Genomic DNA, 22849 nt, shown 5'->3' on the forward strand with positions numbered 1-22849 from the left:
CGTCCGCAATCAGCTTAGACGCATAGAAACAACAAAGCGCTTAAAAGTGAAAGTAAGTTACCGCTCGCGGCTATTGTTTCTTCCCCCCTTTTAACTGAACAAAAATAACCCTTTTTGGGAAGATACTAGTTATCAAAGAAGATTTAAAGGAAAAGGGGGGACAGAGGAGCAAGACGGAGTTGTTCAAGTCCTTTGGGGGGCTTGTGAAATTGACTTATTGCAATCAGACTTTGGTGCGGTGGTGAAATTAAAACTGCGCAATAAAAGGGGATTTCCAGACTCCATTGTTAAAGTTATACAGGATTGTCTGATGTTTGCCGAGAAAAGAAGGTTCGTTTTAAACTGATCTGGACTGGCGCTTAGGACTAAACATAATTCGGCTCACTCTTTTGAAGATTTTTTTTTTTTTTTTTTTTTTGGACGGCAATTTCTTTTTATTGAATAATTAAATATTTTGAGCAACTTAACACGGTTTGGAGACCTTGCCCCTAGTGGTCAGAAGATATACAACAACTTGTTTTTTATTTGCTTGGTTCTCTTCGGGATTTTTTTCGGTTTTTTTCTTGTTTTTTTTCTGATAAACCTCTTGGCTTTGGGATTACTGATATACACAAATTTGGATTAGCCTATTTGGTGGCAGAAGATTTCCCATTTATATCGACTTTAAGGATTAGCCTAATTGGTGGCAGAAGATTGTTTTTGCTTCGTTTTGGATACTTTTCTTCTTTGGGTTTCCTCTAACTCCAGCAAATTGGTAAAAGTTGGGTCACATTTAAACAAATACCCGTATTGATGGAATAGCCAAATTGATGGCAAGAAGACGTTCACAGACAATTTGAACTGTGGAGTTTAAATTGGACTGTATCTGATTATATTGACTATATTGAGACTTGGGACTGGGCTGGATGGTTTTTGTTTTCTTCTTGAATTGAATTTTGGAAAAAAGTGTCATTTATATATTTGAGATAAGAATTGTTTGGAGGAGGGACACAGTATAATTTAAGGTTTAGATCCAACGGAACTGGGGATAGTGGGACTGCTTTATATAAAAAGGGAACGGATAGAAAGTAAGGAGAGGGAGAAAATGTCTCACCCACAGAAGAAAGCTGGGGAAGGAGGAACACCGGGAGAAAGAAGGGGTTCAAAACCTGAGGCAGATTTCAAATCAGAAATTTTAAAAATGTTTGCAGAAATTAGACAAAGTGAAAAGAATTTGGAGGATAAATTAGAACATGTAAATACTAGAATTGAGCAGGTGGATAACAAAATAGGTAAAATGGACCAAAAGATTGATGATACAGTAAAAGAGCTGAAAGGTCAAATAAAAGAAGTTAGTAAGAGAACACAATCGGTTGAGGAAGGATTAAAAAAGACAAAAGTGGAGATAAAAGAAGTTAAAAAAGAAGAGGAGAAGATGAAAGCGGGAATTTCAGAAATGACTAAAACACAGGAGGAGTTATGGGATGCAATCTCCATGAATGAATTGAGACAACGGGAGGTGAACCTAAGATTGAGAGCAGTTCCAGAGGTTCAAGGAGAAGATATAAAAGACAAATTAATAACTGAAATTGCTCAATGGCTGGAATTACAAAAAGAAGATGTAGAGAAGAGAGTTCAAAACGCATTCAGGATGAGAGTAAGGACAACCAAGGCAAGGAAAGTCACAGGAGATTGCTTGATTACTTTCAAAGATAAAGACATGAGGAATTTAATACTCCAAAAAAATAGAGAGAAACGATTGAATATTGATGGGAGTTACATAATTATTTTCAAAGATATACCGGTGAGATTGTTGAAACGGAGGGACCCTTATAAACCATTGGTCCAAATTTTGAAGAAAAACAAGATTGAATTTAAGTGGGAATTCCCTCAGGGGATTTCCTTTATATACAAAGCCAAGAGACATAGATTGACAAGTCCCGAAGAAACAAGCAAGTTTCAGAGACGTTACAAAGAATTGATGGTAGAAGAGGAGGAGGAAGAAGGTGCAGTAGGAGGAGTTGACCCAATGGGAGGGAAATTTTTAAAGGAAAAATCTAAAAAGAACAGAGAGACAGATGAAGAGGAGGAGGAGAAGGATGAAGAAGAAGAAGAGGAGGAGGAGGAAGAAGAAAAAGAGGAATCATAAAGAGAAAATTTGATAAAACTGTATATTTTAATTATCGGAAGACATGGCGTTGAAATTATGGAATTGGAATATTAATGGGATGAACGATAAGAAGAAAAGAAACAGTATTGAACAATATTTAAAAAGAAAAAATTTGGATATCATCTGTCTACAAGAAACACATGTGGCAAAAAAGCACAAAAAAATCTTGATTAATAACAGATTGGGCAATGAATTTATATCCTCAGACAAAGAAAAGAAGAGAGGCATAGTCCTTTATGTTAGGAAAAACATAGAAGCTCAACAGATCTTCAAAGATGAAGAAGGAAGAATAATTGCAATACAGATCAATTGGCAGGGCGAAAAACTAATAATTGTCGGGATCTATGCACCTAACGGAAATAAGACTGATTTTTACAAGAAATTGGAAGAAAGACTGTTTGAATACATGGATCAAAAAATCATAATAATGGGAGATATGAATGGAGTTGTTTCAACGGAAATGGACAGATTAAGAGAAAAAAGTGACAGCAAAGAGGGGAAACTACCGAAGACCTTTTTTACACTGGTGCAAAACCTCAATTTAATCGATATCTGGAGACTCAGACACCCATTAGAAAAAGAGTTCACATTTTATTCAGAACCGAATCAGTCCATGTCAAGAATAGATCAAATCTGGATCTCGAATGAATTAACTACTAGAATTCAACAAATAGAAATCCAACCTAGAGTAATTTCGGATCACAATCCAATAAAAATGGAGATAAAGATGTATGAAGAAAGAACATTTAGATGGAGATTGAAAGACTATCTTTTGGAAGATGAAAGAATCATTCTAGACGCCCGGAAAAAACTGATGGAGTACTTTGCAGATAACATGAATAAAGGCACAAAGATTAGTACAGTTTGGGATGCAAGCAAAGCGGTAATGAGGGGATTCTTCATCCAGCAGAATGCGATCAAAAATAAGAACAGAGAGAAAGGGAAGAAGGAAATCCTAAAACAAATAATGGACAATGAACAAAAGTTAATTAAGAAGCCAAATAACATCAAGATAAAACAAAATATTAAAATTCTGCAGACACAATTCGCCATGATTATAAACAAAGAAGTTGAATGGAACATTAAAAGGCTGAGACAAAGGAACTTTGAATTCGCAAATAAACCTGGAAAATGGTTGGCATGGCAAATAAAAAAAAGGAAAGAACAAGGTACAATTAACAGAATTATTGTGGATGGCGAGGAAATAGAGAACCCAAAAGGTATCAGAAAAGGATTTTTGGATTTCTACAAACATCTATATGCAAAGCGAGAGAAAAACAACATAAAGAAGATAGAGAACTTTTTGAAAGGAAAAAAGGTGCAAAAGATCCCGACAGAAATGAAAGACAGACTGAATGCCCCAATAGAGAATGAGGAGATAGTAGAAATTATAAAACAGATGAAAAAAGGAAAGGCACCAGGACCAGATGGATTTACAGCAACGTATTATAAAGAAATGAGGGACTCCTTGACGGTACCACTTAAAGAAGTTATGAACAACATCTTGAAACAACAGGACATACCAGGAACATGGAAAGAAGCCTTTATAACACTCATACCTAAACAAGACTCTGATCTCACACAAGTGAAGAATTATAGACCGATATCTCTGCTAAACACAGATTATAAGATTTTTTCGGGTATTTTAGCATCAAGATTTAAGAAGATATTGCAACAGCATATCCATAAAGATCAAGCAGGTTTCTTACCTGGCAGACATATGAAGGATAATGTAAGAAATATAATAAATATTTTGGAATATTTGACTGCCAGCAATGAGAGACAAGCTGTTTTAATGTTTGTGGATGCAGAGAAAGCGTTTGATAATGTTTCATGGGAATTTATGTTGAAAAATTTGGAAATGATGGAAGTGGGAGAAGATTTTTATAATGGTATAAAGGCAATATATACAGAACAAAGAGCTAAATTGATAGTAAATAATGTAATTACAGAGGAAGTGAAAATAAAGAAGGGTACAAGACAGGGATGCCCTCTCTCACCACTGTTATTCATCATGGTTCTGGAGGTCCTACTGAGTTCTATTAGACAAAATGAATTAATAAAGGGGGTAACAGTAGGTCAAAACCAATATAAAGTTAAAGCCTTTGCCGATGATCTGGTAATTACGATGGAAGATCCGACAAATAGTTTAAAAGAAGTCATAAAAGAAATTGATCAATTTGGAAGAGTGGCCGGATTTGTATTAAATAAAAGGAAAACTAAACTTATGGCGAAGAATCTGGATCAAAGCGCGATTGAAGAAGTGCAAAGAGAAACAGAGATGGAAGTGGCGAAGAAGGTAAAATATTTAGGAATATGGTTAACCCAAAAAAACATTGACTTATTCCAAAACAACTACGTGACAATTTGGAACAATATTAAGAGAGACCTCGAAGTGTGGAGTAGGATGAAGTTATCCTTTTGGGGCAGAATTTCTTCAATCAAGATGAGTGTGCTTCCAAGGATGTTGTTTCTATTCCAAATGATTCCAATAATCAAGGGGACAAAGATCTTCAGAGATTGGCAAAGAACGATCTCAAAATATATCTGGCAGGGCAAAAAGCCACGAATACAATTTAAACTACTAACTGATGCGAAAGAAAGAGGTGGCTTCGCCCTGCCGGACTTGAAACTTTATTATGAAGCATCTTGTCTCTGGTGGATAAAGGATTGGATAACACTAAAAGACAATAAGCTACTGGACTTGGAAGGGTTTGATAATAGGTTTGGCTGGCATGCCTATTTATGGGCAGGAAAGAAGAAAGCTCATAAAAGTTTTGCCAACCACATTTTCAGAGGTGCCCTTTTAGAAATATGGGACAGGTACCAAAATATTTTGGAACCAAATGTACCACATTGGTTATCCCCACTAGAGGTCATGAGTGTTAAAAAGATAAACATGAGAGAGGATTGGATGACTTATGGAGATATTGTAATTAAAGAAGGGGGGAAATGGAAACTGAAGCCATATGAACAAGTTAAAAAATATGTATATGATTGGTTGCACTACTTCCAAACAAATGATATGTTTAAGAAGGATTGTAAAGAGAGGAAATATATTGAAGGAGAGTCTAGATTTCAGAAGGAAATAATTAATAATGACTACAAGGTATTGTCAAAAATGTACAAAATGTTACTGGAATGGCAAACAAAGGACGAAGAAGTTAAGTCAGTTATGATACACTGGGCCAGGGATTTTGGTTATAATATACAGTTAGCAGACTGGGAGAAGGTGTGGAATGAAAATATGAAATTCACTGCATGCATGACGATAAAGGAAAATATTATGAAAATGGTATACAGATGGTATATCACTCCCGTAAAATTAGCAAAAATGTATAAGACATGTAACAAATGTTGGAAGTGTAAAGAGAGGGAAGGGACATTTTACCATATGTGGTGGGAGTGTAAGAAGGTAAAAGGCTTCTGGGAAATGATATATAATGAGTTGAAGAGGATGTTTAAGTACACGTTTGTGAAAAAACCAGAAGCTTTCTTGTTAGGAATTACAGGAAGAGAAATTAATAGAAGTGATTATAAACTTTTTCAATATGCAGTGACTGCGGCAAGAATTTTAATGGCTCAAAAATGGAAACAAGAAGAATTACCAACATTGGAAGAATGGAGACGGAAATTGATGGACTTTGCTGAACTAGACAAACTGACAGGAAAAATTAGATACCAGAAAGATCACAAGTTCACACAGGACTGGAGAAAGTTTACGATTTATCTGGAAAATATTTGTGATGAACAGACAACGCTAGTTGGATTTAAAGAGGCTTTGTGATGAGAAAGGGTATTGTGGGAGGGATAAGAGTTGTAAAGATTAATTAACTGGCAATACAACTATAAAGGAAATGTGAAATAAATATAAAATTATGAGGATTGTGGAGGGAGCGGGGGGAAGTCCAAAAGAAATTTGGCATTATGGTTGATGTGAATGTGTTATTTAAATCTGTAAAAGAAAATTTTTCTAAAAAATTAATAATAAAAAAAAAAAGAACTCATACTGTAAATTGGTTGAGATTTATTTTATTGAGTGACAAGTGTAGTAGCGAGGATCACTGGATCATATTAACTGAGCACAAATTCACACATGCATGTGCATTTTTTGTTTGTCCTGGACAAACAAAACACGACCCATTAATAACCACTGTGTGTGAAATGGTTGATACGAAAGTTCCGTCTGTGTCAGATGGCTCAATCAAATATTCCAGTGACAAAATATGAATGGTGAACCAGGCCATCTATTATGATACAGTTGATGTGCCCAAATAAGTGATTGCTGAAATCTAAAAATAATCAATGAAGCCTGACAGAACTGATACCTCCAGTCTAAAGTATCTAGTACTATCAAGAATAGTGCTATTTGGACCATTGCTCTGAACCAGGAAGTTGTTTTGCATGGCATAGGGAAACTCTATGATTTTGCAGCATCTTTTATGTTTGCACTTCTTACGAGGCAAAAAAGGATGCATGGAGTCCGCTATGTGAGCAGATTTTAGCATTGCTCCCCCACACCTTAAATGTCCAGCTGTCACATTGCCCAAATGTCAGATCAGCTCCTATTATTGGATTCAGACTCCTCACTACAGTTTTCAAGCAATCTGGCCAATCTGCACTATGCATTGCCAGAGGGACTCCAAATTATTCAGCAGTGCATTTGGACTCCTGAGGGAGGGAAAGGGAAGGGGTACTATTTCAATAATTTAATCACATACTTGAAAAATGCCATAAACGTTTCATATCATTCACAGGAGCCTTTAGCATATCATGTGCTGACACATAAATCAACATAAAGACTTTGATTAATGTATATATTTGTTTTATTACCGAAAAAAAACCTTAGCATTTACCAAGTGAATATCGTGTGCTCAAAATGCTTCATAGACATCACCTCTGTAATCAGAGAAATCTCAGCCCAACAGAAGTTGTGTTGTTTGAATATTATAGGAATAATATTTAAGTGGGAATGAAACATACAGTATTTGTATTTGTTTTCCCAACAATGAGAGAGGTCAAGGTGGAGAGTTTCAGTAAAACAAATTTTTAAAAGTATCCTGCCATTTTAACAGCTGTTGTTCACTCTGTATACTTTAGGATCTGTGTTTGACGGACTCTTCAATTCGTCTTTCCATCTCTAGTATTCTATCCATCAGTATAAGGCCCTTTCCATTCCCAGCACTAAATCTATCACTATTAATTTGTCACTATTTATCATCATCTTTTAGCAGAGAAATCCAGAAAATACTCTTTCATCCTGATCTTAAGCATATTTACTCCTGTTTACTTACATGAGAAGTTAACCGCATAGAGTTCAACTGCGGTTTGTGGACCATCACTGGTCTGTGGATTTGTGATAGAAGATGGGGGCTAGCCCACTTGCCCCACTGAATACACTAAACTCGCAACTTCTGCTCACTTTTTTTACATGGATGCAAACTTATGTGGTTAATCGAAAAACAGATAAATCGGGAAAATGCAGGGGGAATCAAAATAATCAGTAGAAAAACGTCAAAAGGAGTGGGGGGGGGGGGAAACAACAATTGGCAGTCCCACCAGCCATTGCACTCACCCTGGGAGTGTGTTCAGGCATCATCAGAGAGTCCTAGCGAGAGCAGAGAGAAGGGTGGTCTAAGAGCAAGCTGAGGTGATCTGAAGCATGGCCCCAAAATGCAAGACAGCTTCCTCTTCAACTGGTGGGAGAGCTATAAAGCAGAGATGGTCTTCCTGGCTTTACACCTTTTTGTGTTTGCGCATGATTCCTGGGAACCAAACCCTCGAGTAAATTGTGGGCTTACTGTTCATCTTGATTTTTAATTGTATTTTTATTTCTTCTTCCATTTTTTAAAAAAGAATTATTTATTATAGACGTATTATATTGCCTTAGAGTTTGAATACTATGGAATTAAAATTGCTTCAACAGGCAGACAAATCATTAAGTAGTCTGCCAAGACCCTCAGCAACTTTCCAGTGGTCCATGGGAGGGGGCAGTTTGAGACCCACTGTATACATATCTACTCAGAAGTAAGTTATATTAAGTTCAAATGGGATTGCTCCCAGGTAAGTGTGTATTAATTTAGTTTAATTAATTAGTTTTAATTTAAATACTTTAAAGTAAAGCCTATAAAACCATAGTACGATATAATAACACAGATATAACTTTTTTAAAAACCCTAAAAACCTTTAGAGCCAACATTTTGTATCTTTTAGGGGTGGGGGTAGAGAGAAAACTGCCTGTGGTATTGTTACTAAAAAGACATTCTGTTCCTGTTCTTGTGCATCTCTCCCACCCTCAATTCCAACCATTACTATCTCCATATATTATACTTGTCATAACTCCCTGTTACAGTGAGTCAGTGTGCTGAAAATAAACTTCATGGCTTGTATTCTATTCGAAAGCAGAAGCCCAAACATTGAGGGGGGGGGCGGCGAGAATTTACCCTCTGTCCTAGTGTAAACCACAAAGAAGAGGAAGTTGGGACTTAATAATTGCAATGAATGTTGGAAGAAAAATGTGTGCTCTTGACATCTGATGGAAGAGATAAATCTGTCTCTGTGAACTGAGACTAACTCTCCATCCCCACAAGTTTCCCAGTTTGGGAAAGAGTGGGGAGGCGTGAAGGAGTGCGACATCCACAGCCTTGCGAAACCTCTTTGAAAGTCATTTTTCCAGTGGGAATATCAGTCTCATGGAACCCCTCACTTAAATCCTATATTTACAAGGCCAGTTTAATTTTGACACAAAAGACCTACAGTGCTCTCTTTCAAGTGAAGCTGTGGCTTCAGAAGCAGGACTTTCAAAATTCATAAAATAACCCCAGTCATTAATGCAGCCTTATTTTTAAAAGGTGACTGCAGCAAAGGGGCCAGTGCATCCATTTTTTAAAAAAATTAAAAAGCCTCTAAGCGAACTGGGTGTATTAAAGATGATGACAGCCTTCCCCAATCCTACCCCGACCTCCCAAACTCCAGGCGTTTTGAAAGATGAGACACCCAAAAACAGAAATAAACTAAGGAACTACACCAAACCCACACACTCACACACATTCAAGCCACAGTTGACACTGTGAGGAAGCCAATTTTTAATCACACCCTTCTGGCTTTTTTGTACGGGATGTGTCTAACACAGATTTACAGAGACCACTTGGACCGCTGTGTAATTTTGTCACTCCAGCAACTTCTTTTTCAACAGAAACAAATCTTTACTGTTCCTCATTCAGACAACCTCATCTTCCCCCCCCCCCCACATCCAGACTCCCTCTCCTAGATTTAAGATCAGTAACAATTATTTCACATTTGCTGATTCCCCATTCTAGACAACTTCTTATAGGGTTTAGGCTACCTGGGAGCAAGTTCCCTTGAATTCAGTAGAACTTTTTTCCAAGCATGGTTAGGCCTGCAGCCAACATACAGATGTCACAAGAGTCAGCAGTGTTTATGTAATTGACTAAAAACATTCTCATATATTTAAAAAAAGATCCCCTCAAGTAACCAAGCAGTGTTTATAAATAAAACATGCAATTTATATTCTTTTATTATTATAGAAATAACTTTATATATTACTTTTATCCATTATATTATATTATTATTATTATTATTATGTCTGTATTACTTGAATGGGGGATGCGGATGGTGCTGTGGTGTAAACCACTGAGCCTCTTGGGCTTGCTGATCAGAAGATCAGCGGTTCAAATCCCTGCGACGGAGTGAGCTCCCGTTGCTCGGTCCCTGCTCCTGCCCACCTAGCAGTTCGAAAGCAAATCAAAGTGCGAGTAGATGAATAGGTACTGCTCTGGCAGGAAGGTAAACGGTGTTTCTGTGCACTGCTCTGGTTTCACCAGAAGCAGCATGGTCATGCTGGCCACCGCAGCCCCAGAGTCATCTGCGACTGGACTTAACTGTCAGGGATCCTTTACCTTTACCTTTTTATTACTTGAATGAATATAAAGCACTACCACAGAAGAGGAATTTTCCACACACACAGGAAGCACTGCTTCTTCTAGCAGATAGTGTCTGCTGCAGTGCGTGTAAATCATCTAAAAAAATTGTTTATAGTTGCCCCCTCCCCTTTAGAGCTATTGTTTTGTTCAAGGGCAAATCAATTAAAACTCATGATTCATTAAGTACTTAAAAAAAATCCTTATTAATGACACTTTTTCTTATTGTTCATTGTTTTCATAGTGTCAAGGTGCATGGTACTGTAGACCCATATAAGTGGTTGGGTCCCTGCACTGAGAAGCTTACAGTTAAACGTAAATTAAAGTGAATGAAGATGCAGGAAGGTTTTAAATCTGTCATCATCCCTGAAAAAAGAGAAAACGAGCCATGCCCATTCTGAGCAGTTAAGTTTATTGTAACACTATAAAGAAGGAATCTTTTACGTTTCCTATTGTAGTTGGAAGGTAATTGTGCTTCCCAGATCCCAATACTTGGAACAGTGGCCACTCCAATGACCTCCCCTGCTTACCTTCATCGCTCTGGGAGCCTACCTCAGGTTAACATTTCTACACAAGAAACAATGCAGAAGGGTCTCAGAGAGATTTGAGGGCCAGTTTAAAAAAGTCGAGAAATATGGACACAGCAGTAAAGGTGGCAAGAGAGGAGATTCCAGCTGGACACCAGGAAGAACTTTCTGACAGTGAGAGAGGTAGTGGACTCTCCTTCCTCAAAGGTTTTTAAACAGAGCTTGGATGGCCATCTGTCATGGATGTTTTTGTTGAAATTCCTGTGTTGCCCGGGGTCCCTTCCAACTCTATAACTGATTCTAATACATACAAACTCTGAAATCCTCATCAGCACGAAAACCAAGTCTCGAACTCAAACCGTCCCATCCCTACCAGACAAAACTTTGGCCCCCTCGAGTTCTAAGTTTACACACAAACACACACACACGTGTCCAGCACGTGCCTGGTACCTCTCCTCTCTCACTAAGATCCTTCCCCTCCCTCCAAGGTATGATCATTCAAACTAGGCAGGAGAGTAACAGATGATGATGATGAAAGGAAAAGAGTCGGGGTGGGGTGAGAGAGGGAGAAGGAGAGACGCCGTTTAATGTGATATTCAATATCCTGCAGCATGCATTTTGAGCTCTGCACTTCCAGCGGCTTAAAAGCTCATAATGCGCTCTGTACTTCCTCTCGCTAATGTCCACAGGGGGTTTAATGCTGGGGCCGATCGATGGGGCTCCTCTGGTGTCACGATCTCTCTCTCTTTTTCTTTACTTTTTCTTTCGCAAAAAGCAGCAGCGTAAGCCAGACTGGGAAGGGACGGGCTAGAGGAGGCGGGATTATTTTGGAGCGCCGGGAGAGGGGGGAGAAAGGAAGGGGTGAAGGAAAAGGGAGGGATTTGGGCTTCTCTCCACCAGGACCTCCCCTCCAGATTTCTTCCTCTCCCCTCCCTTTTTATTTCCCAAACGTCTCTAGATTACCCACTCTACACCTCCTTCGCCTCCCCCCCCCCCCGCGTTGTGAGAGCAGCCAATTCTAAGGGCAAAGGGAGGAAAGGGCAAGCGGCTTCGACCGTCGCGACTACGCATGCCCGGCCATCCAGGCATGCTCAACAAAAATAGAAGGGCAGCCCAACTGCCAAATGATGGGGAGCAAACGAGGCTCTTCATCTCGGTAGGCGATGGGCTTGCAAAGAAGAGGAGCAGGGGAGGGGAGGGGGGCACAGGAGGTGGGTGAGGACTCTTCCAAAATATTCCCAAGAACTCCTGGAGGAACTTTGCCACGCTTTGAGAGCGCACTATTCAGATGCCCGAGAGGGTTTGCTGTCAGCCCGGGTTTATTTTTTATTTTTTATTTTATTGGACTCTTCTGCACCGCTCCAAGGCAGCACGTGATGGGCAGGGCAAGAAGGCTCCACCGCTTTCTTCACCCTTGAGAAACTTGTCCCCCTAACCTTGGGAAGCGGGGCTGGTTGGAGGGGGGGGGGAGGGAGAGAAGCGGCAGCCCCGCCAAGGAGAGAAGGCAGCAGAGAGCGAGGAGGGGGTTTGCACACACCCCAACTCCGCCCCTCACTTGGCTGTAGCCATCCAGCTTTAAGGAGACTTTGGGGCTGGAGGAGACAAGGGTGTAAGATGTGACACACGTATCTGCACGCGCTCACACGCGGACGTATCCCCCTCCCCTCTCCAAACACACATACACCCTCTCCGTTTTCGTCGTCCACCGTCCCTACCTTTCGGATTTGGTGAATTTCCGAAACGCCTGCCGGAGATCGTGGAAGGAGCGATAGGTCTGGGGCTCGGCGGAGATGCCTTGCGCCCGGGTGGTGCGGGGTCCGATGTGGGTGGTGGGCGCGGGCAGCACGGACTGACACTTGTGCAGCTTCCTCCTCAGCTCCTGGATCTCCTCGTCCTTCTCGGACAAGCGCTTCTCCAGCTCTTTAATCCGCTCATCCTTCAGCAGTAAGAGCTTGGCAAAGTCCCCTTCCAGCTCGCTCATGTTTCGAAAGCCCTCGCTCCGCTGCAACTTTTTCTCCCTTCTTCTTTTTGGTATCCCGTAAGGAAGCGAGCGGGGGAGCGAAGGAGCAGCAGCAGCAAAAGCAGCAGCAGCAGCAGCGACCCAGGCGAGCGCGGAGTGAATGGAGCCTCTAAGTAAGAGAGGGAGAGAGAGGAAAGGGGAAAGAGAGGGAGTGAAGAAGAAGGGGGGGAAAGTCAGTCCAAAGCAGTGGGGAGAGATCTGCTGTCACTAATGGGTGGTGGTGAGCGGCTTTCTTCGATCCACTTACTGCTGAATGGGCTGTAAATGGAGGCAGCAGGATGAGAGAGGGCTGAGATCACTGGATGTTGAGTGCTAATCTGGAAGCGTCCCTCGGGACCGGGTGATTATCTTTCATTGAGAAAGCAATTAGAGCTACCCTCCTGCTGCCGCCGCCGCCGCCGCCCTTCATACCTACCGGATTCACTCGGGGAGGAGGAAGAGGAGGAGAAGGAGGAGGAGGAGGATGGAAAGAAGAGGCATGCGAATAGCCAACAGCAGCCCCACCAAACTCCTAAGCTCTCTCATCAGGACAAGAGCTCTCCCTTCCTCCATCTCTCTCTCTCTCTCTCTCTCACACACACACACCACATCTTCTGTGTTAAGTGGTACAGACAACAGAGAGAGGAAGAAAGTTGATGGAGAGAGAGAGATGCAGTCCTTAAAATAGCAACCATTATTACTATGCAGCCTGAAGGGTGACACAGCTCCCTGTAACCAAAGCGTCGGGTCCGGGGTTGTAAAATTAGATGTCCTTCATAAATTATTGATCCCTCCCCTCCCCTCAAAATAACCTCCACAAATTGGTTCCTTCATAATGGTACTTAGCATTTGGCCAGGCGTATGTCAAGGGCTCCAAGCACTCCTGGTGCGTTTTTCTCCTCGAGAATCCTAACAACAACCTTGTAAAGTGGGTCAGTGTTACTAACCGGCTTGCTATAATTGGGAACCGAAGGCACTGGTGGCTCGCTTAATAGGACACGTAGGGTAAATGTGAGGAGGGCTCCAAAAGCTGCGGCCAAGCGCCTCCAAAAAGCTAAGGAGCAGGTCATAAAGGAAATTGGCTTCTGCACGTTTGTCCCCGGTGTTTGCTATTCAGAGATATACTTTTCTCTGAACATGGAAGTTCAGCTATTACAGCTGATGGGGGAGGGTCATAGATCTATAGTACAGACCTAACAAACCCATCACCGCATCCTGTGGCAACTAATTCCACAAGTTAACTCTGCATAGTTTGAAAAAGTAGGCGCCTTCTTTTTCTGAACCTGTTCCCAATTAAATTGTTTAGATGACCCCAAGTTCTAATATTAAAAGAGGAGCAGGGAAATCTCTCCTTTCATTCATAATTTTACAGTATTAACTTTTGTCACGTCGACCCTTCCCTTCCAAATTAAACAATTCCAAAAGTGTAGCCTTTTCTTGTATGGATAACATTTCTTATCAACTGGCTTGTTTTTGTTCTATATCTTTTCCAGGACTGCAGTATTCTTTTTTCTTTTTAATGATGGTGTGATCAGAACAGTACAAGAAAATTCCAAATGTGGCTGGGGCACAGATTTGCATAAGGGCATTGTGACAATGGCAGTTTTCTTTTTGACCTCTTTTCTATAATTCCTGACATAGAATTTGCCTTTTTCTCTGCTGCTACGCACTGAGTTGACATTTTCAGTGACCTATTCACTACTAATCTTTCCTGGGTAGTCGTAGACTAATCAGACCCCATCAGTGTGTGTATATAGATTTTTGGTTTTGTTGTGGGTTTTCTTTTTCACCCCAATGTGTATGACTATGCACTTACTTATATTAAATCTCATTCACCATTTTGCTGTACCTTCATGCAGTATGGAGAAATCCTTCCAATATTTATTCACAGGCTACCTTGAGTTTCATAATCAAATAAATTTGGCAACTTCGCTGCTCACTCCTGATGCTATTTTTGAATAACATAGCTGACTTTCCTTGGGCATGAAAACTTGCTAGTTTATTGCTGACCTCTGCTTCCTACCCTTTTGACCACATAAGAGTCACTTGATGTGAGATTTGAACTGAGGACATGTCAGCTCATGGCCTGCTATTACACCATAGTACTCTTAATAGGGACGCAGGTGGTGCTGTGGGTTAAACCACAGAGCCTAGGACTTGCCGATCAGAAGGTCCGTGGTTCGAATCCCCGCGACGGGGTGAGCTCCCGTTGCTCGGTCCCAGCTCTTGCCAACCTAGCAGTTCTAAAGCACGTCAAAGTGCAAGTAGATAAATAGGTACTGCTCTGGCGGGAAGGTAAACGGCGTTTCCGTGCGCTGCTCTGGTTCGCCAGAAGCGGCTTAGTCATGCTGTCCACATGACCCGGAAGCTGTACGCCAGCTCCCTCGGCCAATTAAGCGAGATGAGCACTGCAACCCCAGAGTCGGTCATGACTGGACCTAATGGTCAGGGGTCCCTTTACCTTTTTACTCTTAATAATCTTTTTATTCCTTCCTTACTGGGGCCTCTCAGAATTCCAGGGCAGAGTTCTCTTGCTCCCATTTCGAGTACCCCAAGTGCTGCTTTGGTGAGTGCCTATGCATTTAGAGTATATAATCTTCACAATAACATATATGTGAAGATACTGTTCTCATATTGTGCAGTGTAACCCTTCCATAATAACAAAAAAATAAGTCCCACTGATTTCAATGGCTAGAGGTTGGTGCTGAAAGGCAATGTTCTCAAGTACACCTACTGGGTTCAATGGGGCTTTCCTCGAGAAAGTCTGGAAACGATTGCAGCACCAGGCGGAAATCCTAAAAGGGCCATAGCTGCAGGCAAGCCGTGCTTCTTCAAGGATGTTCCAGCTGCACATCTTTCATGCTGTTCAAGGATGTTCCAGCTGCACATCTTTCATCTACGTGGGGCTGCCCTTGAAACTGACCCAGAAACTCCAGCGGGTGCAGAATGCCATGGCAAGACTCCTCACGGGGTCCTCGCCATGGGAGCACATTCATCTGGTGCTTTACCAGCTGCACTGGCTCCTGGTGGAGTACAGGATCAGGTTTAAGGTGCTGGTTTTGACCTTTAAAGCCCTATATGGCCTAGGACCCTCGTACCTACGGGACCACCTCTCCTGGTATGCCCCACGGATGACCTTAAGGTCTGCAAATAATAACACCCTGAAGATCCCAGGCCCCAGAGAGATTAGACTGGCCTTGACCAGGGCCTCTTCGGCCGTGGCCCCGGCCCGGTGGCATGCTCTCTCACAAGAGACAAGGGCCCTGTGGGATCTGCCATCTTTCGCAGGGCCTGCAAGACAGAGCTGTTCCGCCAGGCCTTTGGTTGGGGTTCAGTCTGATTCTTTTCTTTCTGTATAAGAACAAGCATTAAAGAGGCCTCCTAGCCTGCTCACATGTCCTTTATAAGACCTGTGGTAACATTTGGCCCTGGAGAATATTAACCACTCTCAATTTTACCCATGGACTGCCATCTGCCCATATTTTAATTTGCTCTGAACTAATTTTAAGATGTATTTTAATTAACTGATTGCCTGTTTTTATGTTCTTATGTTCTTTGTATACTGTGTTAGTTTTATAATGTTAGCCGCGCTGAGCCCAGCTCCGGCCAGGGATGGCAGGGTACAAATAAAAATTGTTGTTGTTGTTGTTGTTGTTGTTGTTGTTTTAAGGGGATAAGCCTCTAGTGTAGCTCCATAGGTTGTTGGACTACAATTTACTCATTCTCTGGTCATTACCCTTGCTAGATGGGAAGGCCCCAAAATATCTGGAGGGCTACAGGTTTCTTACCCCTAACTCTAGCGTTGTTGTTGTTTAGTCGTTTGGTCATGTCCAACTCTTCGTGACCCCATGGACCAGAGCACGCCAGGCACTCCTGTATTCCACTGCCTCTCGCAGTTTCATCAAACTCATGTTAATGATAATAATAATAATAATAATAATAATAATAATAATAATAATTTATTATTTGTACCCCGCCCAGCTGGCTGGGTCTCCCCAGCCGCTCTGGGCGGCTTCCATATAAACCAAAAATACACTAAAATATCACAGATTAAAAACTTCCCTGAACAGGGCTGCCTTAAGATGTCTTCTGAATGTCAGGTAGTTATTTATCACTTTGACATCTGATGGGAGGGCGTTCCACAGGGCAGGCGCCACTACCGAGAAGGCCCTGTGCCTGGTTGCCTGTAGCTTTGCTTCTCGCAATGAGGGAACCGCCAGAAGGCCCTCGGCGCTGTACCTCAGCGTCCGGGCAGAACGATGGGGGTGGAGACGCTCCTTCAGGTACACTGGGCCGAGGCCGTTTAGGGCTTTAAAGGTCAACACCAGCACTTTGAATTGTGCTCGGAAACGTACTGGGAGCCAATGTAGGTCTTTCAAGACCGGTGTTATGTGGTCTTGGTGGCCGCCCCCAGTCACCAGTCTAGCTGCCGCATTCTGGATTAGTTGTAGTTTCCGAGTCACCTTCAAAGGTAGCCCCACGTAGAGCGCATTGCAGTAGTCGAAGTGGGAGATAACTAGAGCATGCACCACTCTGGCGGGACAGTCCGCGGGCAGGTAGGGTCTCAGCCTGCGTACCAGGTGGAGTTGGTAGACAGCTGCCCTGGATACAGAATTGACCTGCGCCTCCATGGACAGCTGTGAGTCCAAAATGACTCCCAGGCTGCGCACCTGGTCCTTCAGGGGCACAGTTACCCTATTCAGGACCAGGGAGTCCTCCACACCAGCCCGCCCCCTGTCCCCCCAAAACAGTACTTCTGTCTTGTCAGGATTCAACCTCAATCCATTAGCCGCCATCCATCCTCCAACCGCCTCCAGGCACTCACACAGGACCTTCACCGCCTTCACTGGTTCTGATTTGAAAGAGAGGTAGAGCTGGGTATCATCTGCATATTGATGGACACCCAGTCCAAACCCCCTGATGATCTCTCCCAGCGGCTTCATATAGATGTTAAAAAGCATGGGGGAGAGGATGGAACCCTGAGGCACCCCACAAGTGAGGGCCCAGGGGTCTGAACACTCATCCCCCACCACCACTTTCTGAACACGGCCCAGGAGGAAGGAGCAAAACCACTGTATAACAGTGCCCCCAGCTCCCAGCCCCTCTAGACGGTCCAGAAGGATGTTATGGTTGATTGTATCAAAGGCCGCTGAGAGATCCAGCAGAACTAGGAAACAACTCTCACCTTTGTCCCTAGCTCGCCGGAGATCATCAACCAGCGCGACCAAGGCAGTTTCAGTCCCATGATGAGGCCTGAATCCCGATTGGAAGGGATCCAAATGGTCCGCATCCTCCAGGTGTGCCTGGAGTTGTTCAGCAACCACGCACTCAATCACCTTGCCCAAGAATGGAAGATTTGAGACTGGGCAATAGTTGGCCATACTGGCTGGGTCTAAAGATGGTTTTTTAAGAAGCGGTTTAATGACCGCCTCTTTCAGCGAATCTGGGAATGTTCCCTCACAGAGGGAAGCATTCACCACCCCGCAGAGCCCATCGCCCAGCCCTTCCCGGCTTGCTTTTATTAGCCAGGATGGGCAAGGATCAAGGAGACAGGTGGTTGGTTTCACGCGTCCAAGCAGCCTGTCCACATCCTCGGGGGTAACGGATTGAAATTGATTCCATGCAACTTGACCAGACAGAGCTCTAGCACTCTCCCGCCCCAGCCCTGCTCCCACGGTGGTGTCTAGCTCCTTCCGAATATGAGTGATTTTATCTGCAAAAAACTTTGCAAAATCGTTGCAGGAGATCTTGGTGTCTTTACAAGGCCCCGGTGGTAAAGGTGGTTCCGTTAAATTGCGAACCACCTGAGTCTCCTGCTACTATTTTCTGCAGATGCAATAGAGGCGGTGAAGAAAGTCTTCTTCGCCGTCGCTATCGCCACTTGGTAGGCTCAACGTTGAGCTCTAACCTGTGTCCGGTCAGATTTGGAGTGAGTTTTTTGCCACCGACGCTCTAGCCGTCTCAGTGATTGTTTCATCGCCCTCAGCTCTGAAGAAAACCACGGGGCTGTCCAGGCTCCATGCAATCGGAGAGGGTGCTTCAGAGCCAGACAGTCGATAGCCCTGGTTAACTCCGCATTCCAGCGGGCCACCAGGGAATCAGCTGAAAGGCCATCAACATGGGATAAAGCATCCCCTAGAACTCTCTGGAAACCATTTGGATCCATTAAGTGGCGGGGGCGGACCATCCAAATTGGTCCCACCTCCCTGCAGAGGGGAAGGGTCGCGGAGAAGTCCAGTTGCACCTGGAAGTGATCTGACCATGGCACTTCTTTTGTTTCACTTTTACTTAGTGTCAGATCACCCACATCACTAGAGGTGAACACCAGGTCTAAGGCATGTCCATGACTATGAACACCAGGTCTAAGGCATGTCCATGACTATTCAGGGACAGCCCCATGCAGGCCATGCTTTCCACGAAGTCCCGAGCAGCCCCTTGTAAGGTCGTGTCGGCATGGATGTTAAAATCCCCTAGGACAACCAAACTAGGTGTCTCCAGGAGAAAATCCGCCACGACCTGAAGCAGCTCAGACAGGGAATCCTTGGTGCAGCGGGGAGGTCGGTACACCAAAAGGAATCCTGTACTGCCCCTATTGCCCAACTTCCAGAACATGCACTCAGAAAACTGGATCTTCCCAGTAGGATGCCTGGTGCAAGCTAGTGACTTCCTAAAAATCACTGCAACCCCCCCCCCCCCACATGACCTGGGTTGCTGTGCGTAAGAGAAACCTGGTGGGCAAGCAGCGGCAAGGACAGGCCCATCTGCTTCCTCCAACCAGGTCTCTGTCACACATGCCAGGTCAAATCCTCCATCCACAATCAGGTCGTGGATGGCAGTGGTTTTATTCATCATTGACCTGGCATTACACAGCAACACCTTCAGGTCATGTAGGTTTCCCCTGTTGATTCCAGTATCCATCGGTCAAGGCCAGACCCGGAGGCAGGGATAGTCTTCAAACAACAATAGCTTCGAGAACACTGTCCAAGCATCTCTTCCTCTGTAGTTCCGTTCTCCTTGTGCCCTCAATCTTTCCCAACATCAGGGTCTTTTCCAGGGAGTCTACTCTTCTCATGAGGTGGCCAAAGTATTGGAGCCTCAGCTTCAGGATCTGTCCTTCCAGTGAGCACTCAGGGCTGATTTCCTTCAGAATGGATAAGTTTGATCTTCTTGCACTCCATGGGACTCTCAAGAGTCTCCTCCAGCACCATAATTCAAAAGCATCAATTCTTCAGTGATCAGCCTTCTTTATGGTCCAGCTCTCACTTCCATACATCACTACTGGGAAAACCATAGCTTTAACTATACAGACCTTTGTTGGCAAGGTGATGTCTCTGCTTTTTAAGATGCTGTCTAGGTTTGTCATCGCTTTTCTCCCAAGAAGCAGGCGTCTTTTAATTTTGTGACTGCTGTCACCATCTGCAGTGATCATGGAGCCCAAGAAAGCAAAATCTCTCACTGCCTCCATTTCTGCCCCTTCTATTTGCCAGGAGGTGATGCGACCAGGAGGAGAAAGGAGTTGGGGTGGGAAAGGAGAATTGAGAGCAAAAAGGCCTTGCTGAAAGCTCGAAGCATCTCTGCAGTGGGGTGGGGGTGGGGATCTTGCTGTTGTGGACAGGTGAGTTATTACTACTAAGTGAGGTGGCTGAGAACAGTGTGTCACACTCTGCTTCAGGGAGGGGCAACTGTAGATTTTGGCAATCTGTCATGGATGCTTTCCTTGCGATTCCTGCATTGCAAAGGATTGGAACTAGATGACCCCCAGGGTCCCTTCCCACTCTGCAATTCTACAAAATAACTACAAAATAGTTAGATGCATATCTGGATGGAGAAACCAGTAGCCCTTGAGATGTTGTAGGACTATAACTCCCATTACCTCTGGCCACCAGCCATACTACTTGGGACTAATGGAAGTTGTAGTGCCACACATTGGCCACCCATGCCCTAGACATAAGTTCCACTGAAATCTATTTAATTATATATTTATATTGAATTTGTATACCACCCTTCATCTGAAGATCACAGGGCAGTTTGCAATATAAAAATGCAAAAATACATAGCATAGTAACAAAAAATAATACCCCCCCTCCCGCCCCACCACCCCAGTTTAAAAGGCCATAGATTGTTTACTTAGCCAAAGGTCTGGGAGAAGAGGAATGTTTTTGCCTGGTGCCTAAAGATATGAAACAAAGAAGCCAGGTGAGCCTCCGTGGGGAGAACATTCCACAAGGGGGAGCTGTTGCAGGAAAGGTCCATTTTCATGTTGCCATGCTCTGGGCCTCTCATGGAGGAGGCACATGAAGAAGGGACTCAGTTGATGATCTCAGGGTCTGGGTAAGTTCATAAGGGGAGAGAAGGTCTTTGAGGTATTGCGGTTACAGTTCAACAGCATCTGGGAGCTAAAGATTGGGGAGGTTGTTTAAGTTGTCCCCTTTGCTAATCTCCATTGCTGAAGAATTGTGTGGTCCCCATGAGCAGCTTGGCTGGGTTCCGATGTTGAACAGAGCAAGGAAAAGCTTTGCTTTTCTAGTTGCATTTTCCATGCTTATCACAGAGCTCTGGTTGAGGTGGGGCTAGAGCATGCACTGCCCTACTCGGACTACCAATTCACTACCAACAAACACAAGGCAACATACAATTGCCTTGTATACAATCTGTGTATACAATACAATTTGTAACATTTTCATTAAAGTAAAAACATTTTGGGAATATTTATTTTATTTATAATAAAACCATTGTAGCAACCTCACATGCATTACACAAAGTAGCTTACATCAATTAAAATCACAATATAAAAATAAAAAAGCAACATCGCCAATATAAAAATCACAGCGTAACATCCACAGGTGACAGATGCAGTTCGCCAAGGGCAGGCAGAGCACATAAAACAAAGTTTGTCACTAGAATCAACCCAGCCTAACAAATTAAACACATGCTAGAATAAAGAAGTCTTCATAAGCTGGTGAAAGGCCATCAAAGATGGAACCACTCAGGTACTGAGAAGCCCTTATTTCTTCTCTGTAGATCTTAATGAATGGACAGGCTGGCATGGGAGGAGGCAATCCCTCAGGTGTCCTTGACCCAAGTCATTTAGTGCTTCAAAAGGCAAGCACCAACACCCTGAACCTCAACAAATTGGTAATCAGTGCAGTTACTGCATGACAAGTGAAATGTGATCAAACAAACATCCTGACCACCACATGATGGGCCAACGTAATTTCCCGAGGACTCATCAAAGTTAGCTCTGTGTAGAACGTTGCAGTAATATAGTCCAGATGTAACTAAAGGGCAAGGCACATTTAATTAGGGTCAAATCAGACCTCTTTAGGAAAAGGCACTGCTGGTTCATCAGCTAAGCTAGCCAAAGGCACTCCTAGCAACTGCCACCACCTGGGCATCCAGGTTCAAGGATGAATCTAGGAACATCCACAAATTGAATACCTGATTCTTCAACCTGCAAACTCAATACCTGATTTCTCCCCCCCCCTCCCCCCAAAAAACCACACTTTGAAGTTCTATTCTAGAGTCTATCTTCTTCCTGATGAGGAACAGCTCTCTCATCTGGATTAAGCTTCAGTTGATTAGCCCTCACCTCCAGCCTATTGCTATCAGCAGGCAGCAGTTCAGAACATCAACAACTTGGTATTAGATGGAAAGGAGAAATGAACTATCTGCTTGTTGCTATCTGCAACACCTTGTATCCCAATTTACAGCCAGCATGATGCTTGAATCTTATTCCATGCAGTTGTAATTATACTATTTCCTATCTGCATGTTGATTACAATACACTCTAAACATTCAGACAACCCCGTTCAGTAGTATGTAGATATTGAACAACCTACCAAAGAAGATAGTGATGCCATACGCAAATGACCAAGGCATTTAATTAGTCCTCCAGCATCACTTTCTGACACTCAATGAAGAGCCAGAACCATAGCACAGTACCTCCTAGGGCAGGAGTTGTGGGGGAGTTGTGGCCCTCCAGATGTTGTTGGACTACAACTCTTGTAAGCCCCAGCCAGCATGGCTGATGGTCAGAGCTGGTGGAAGTTGGAGCCTAACAACACTTGGAGGGCCATGGGTTCCCCAGCTCTGTCCTGGGTGCATTCCCTTCAGACTGTCTGGAAGTGTACAATGGTCAACAGCATCAAACATTCCTGAAAGTTCCAGCAGAACCAAATGACATGTAAATTCCTGGTTAAGAAAAAAAAGGGGGGTTCAAAAAATATCATTTTGG

General features: G+C 43.3%; 1 protein-coding gene across 2 annotated transcripts in view; it reads right to left on the bottom strand.

Moving 5' to 3' along the window:
• The window catches only part of PRKG1 (protein kinase cGMP-dependent 1), a 660310-nt gene that overhangs the window by 591982 nt on the left and 45479 nt on the right, over nt 1-22849 (bottom strand). For both annotated transcript variants that reach the window (XM_079976270.1, XM_079976269.1), the window contains exon 2: nt 12332-12745. In XM_079976270.1, the coding sequence (XP_079832396.1) occupies nt 12332-12745 (414 nt within the window). The remainder of the gene's footprint in view (nt 1-12331; nt 12746-22849) is intronic.

Source organism: Podarcis cretensis, assembly GCF_951804945.1.
Source record: "Podarcis cretensis genome assembly, chromosome: 5".
Taxonomy (NCBI): Eukaryota; Metazoa; Chordata; class Lepidosauria; order Squamata; family Lacertidae; genus Podarcis; species Podarcis cretensis.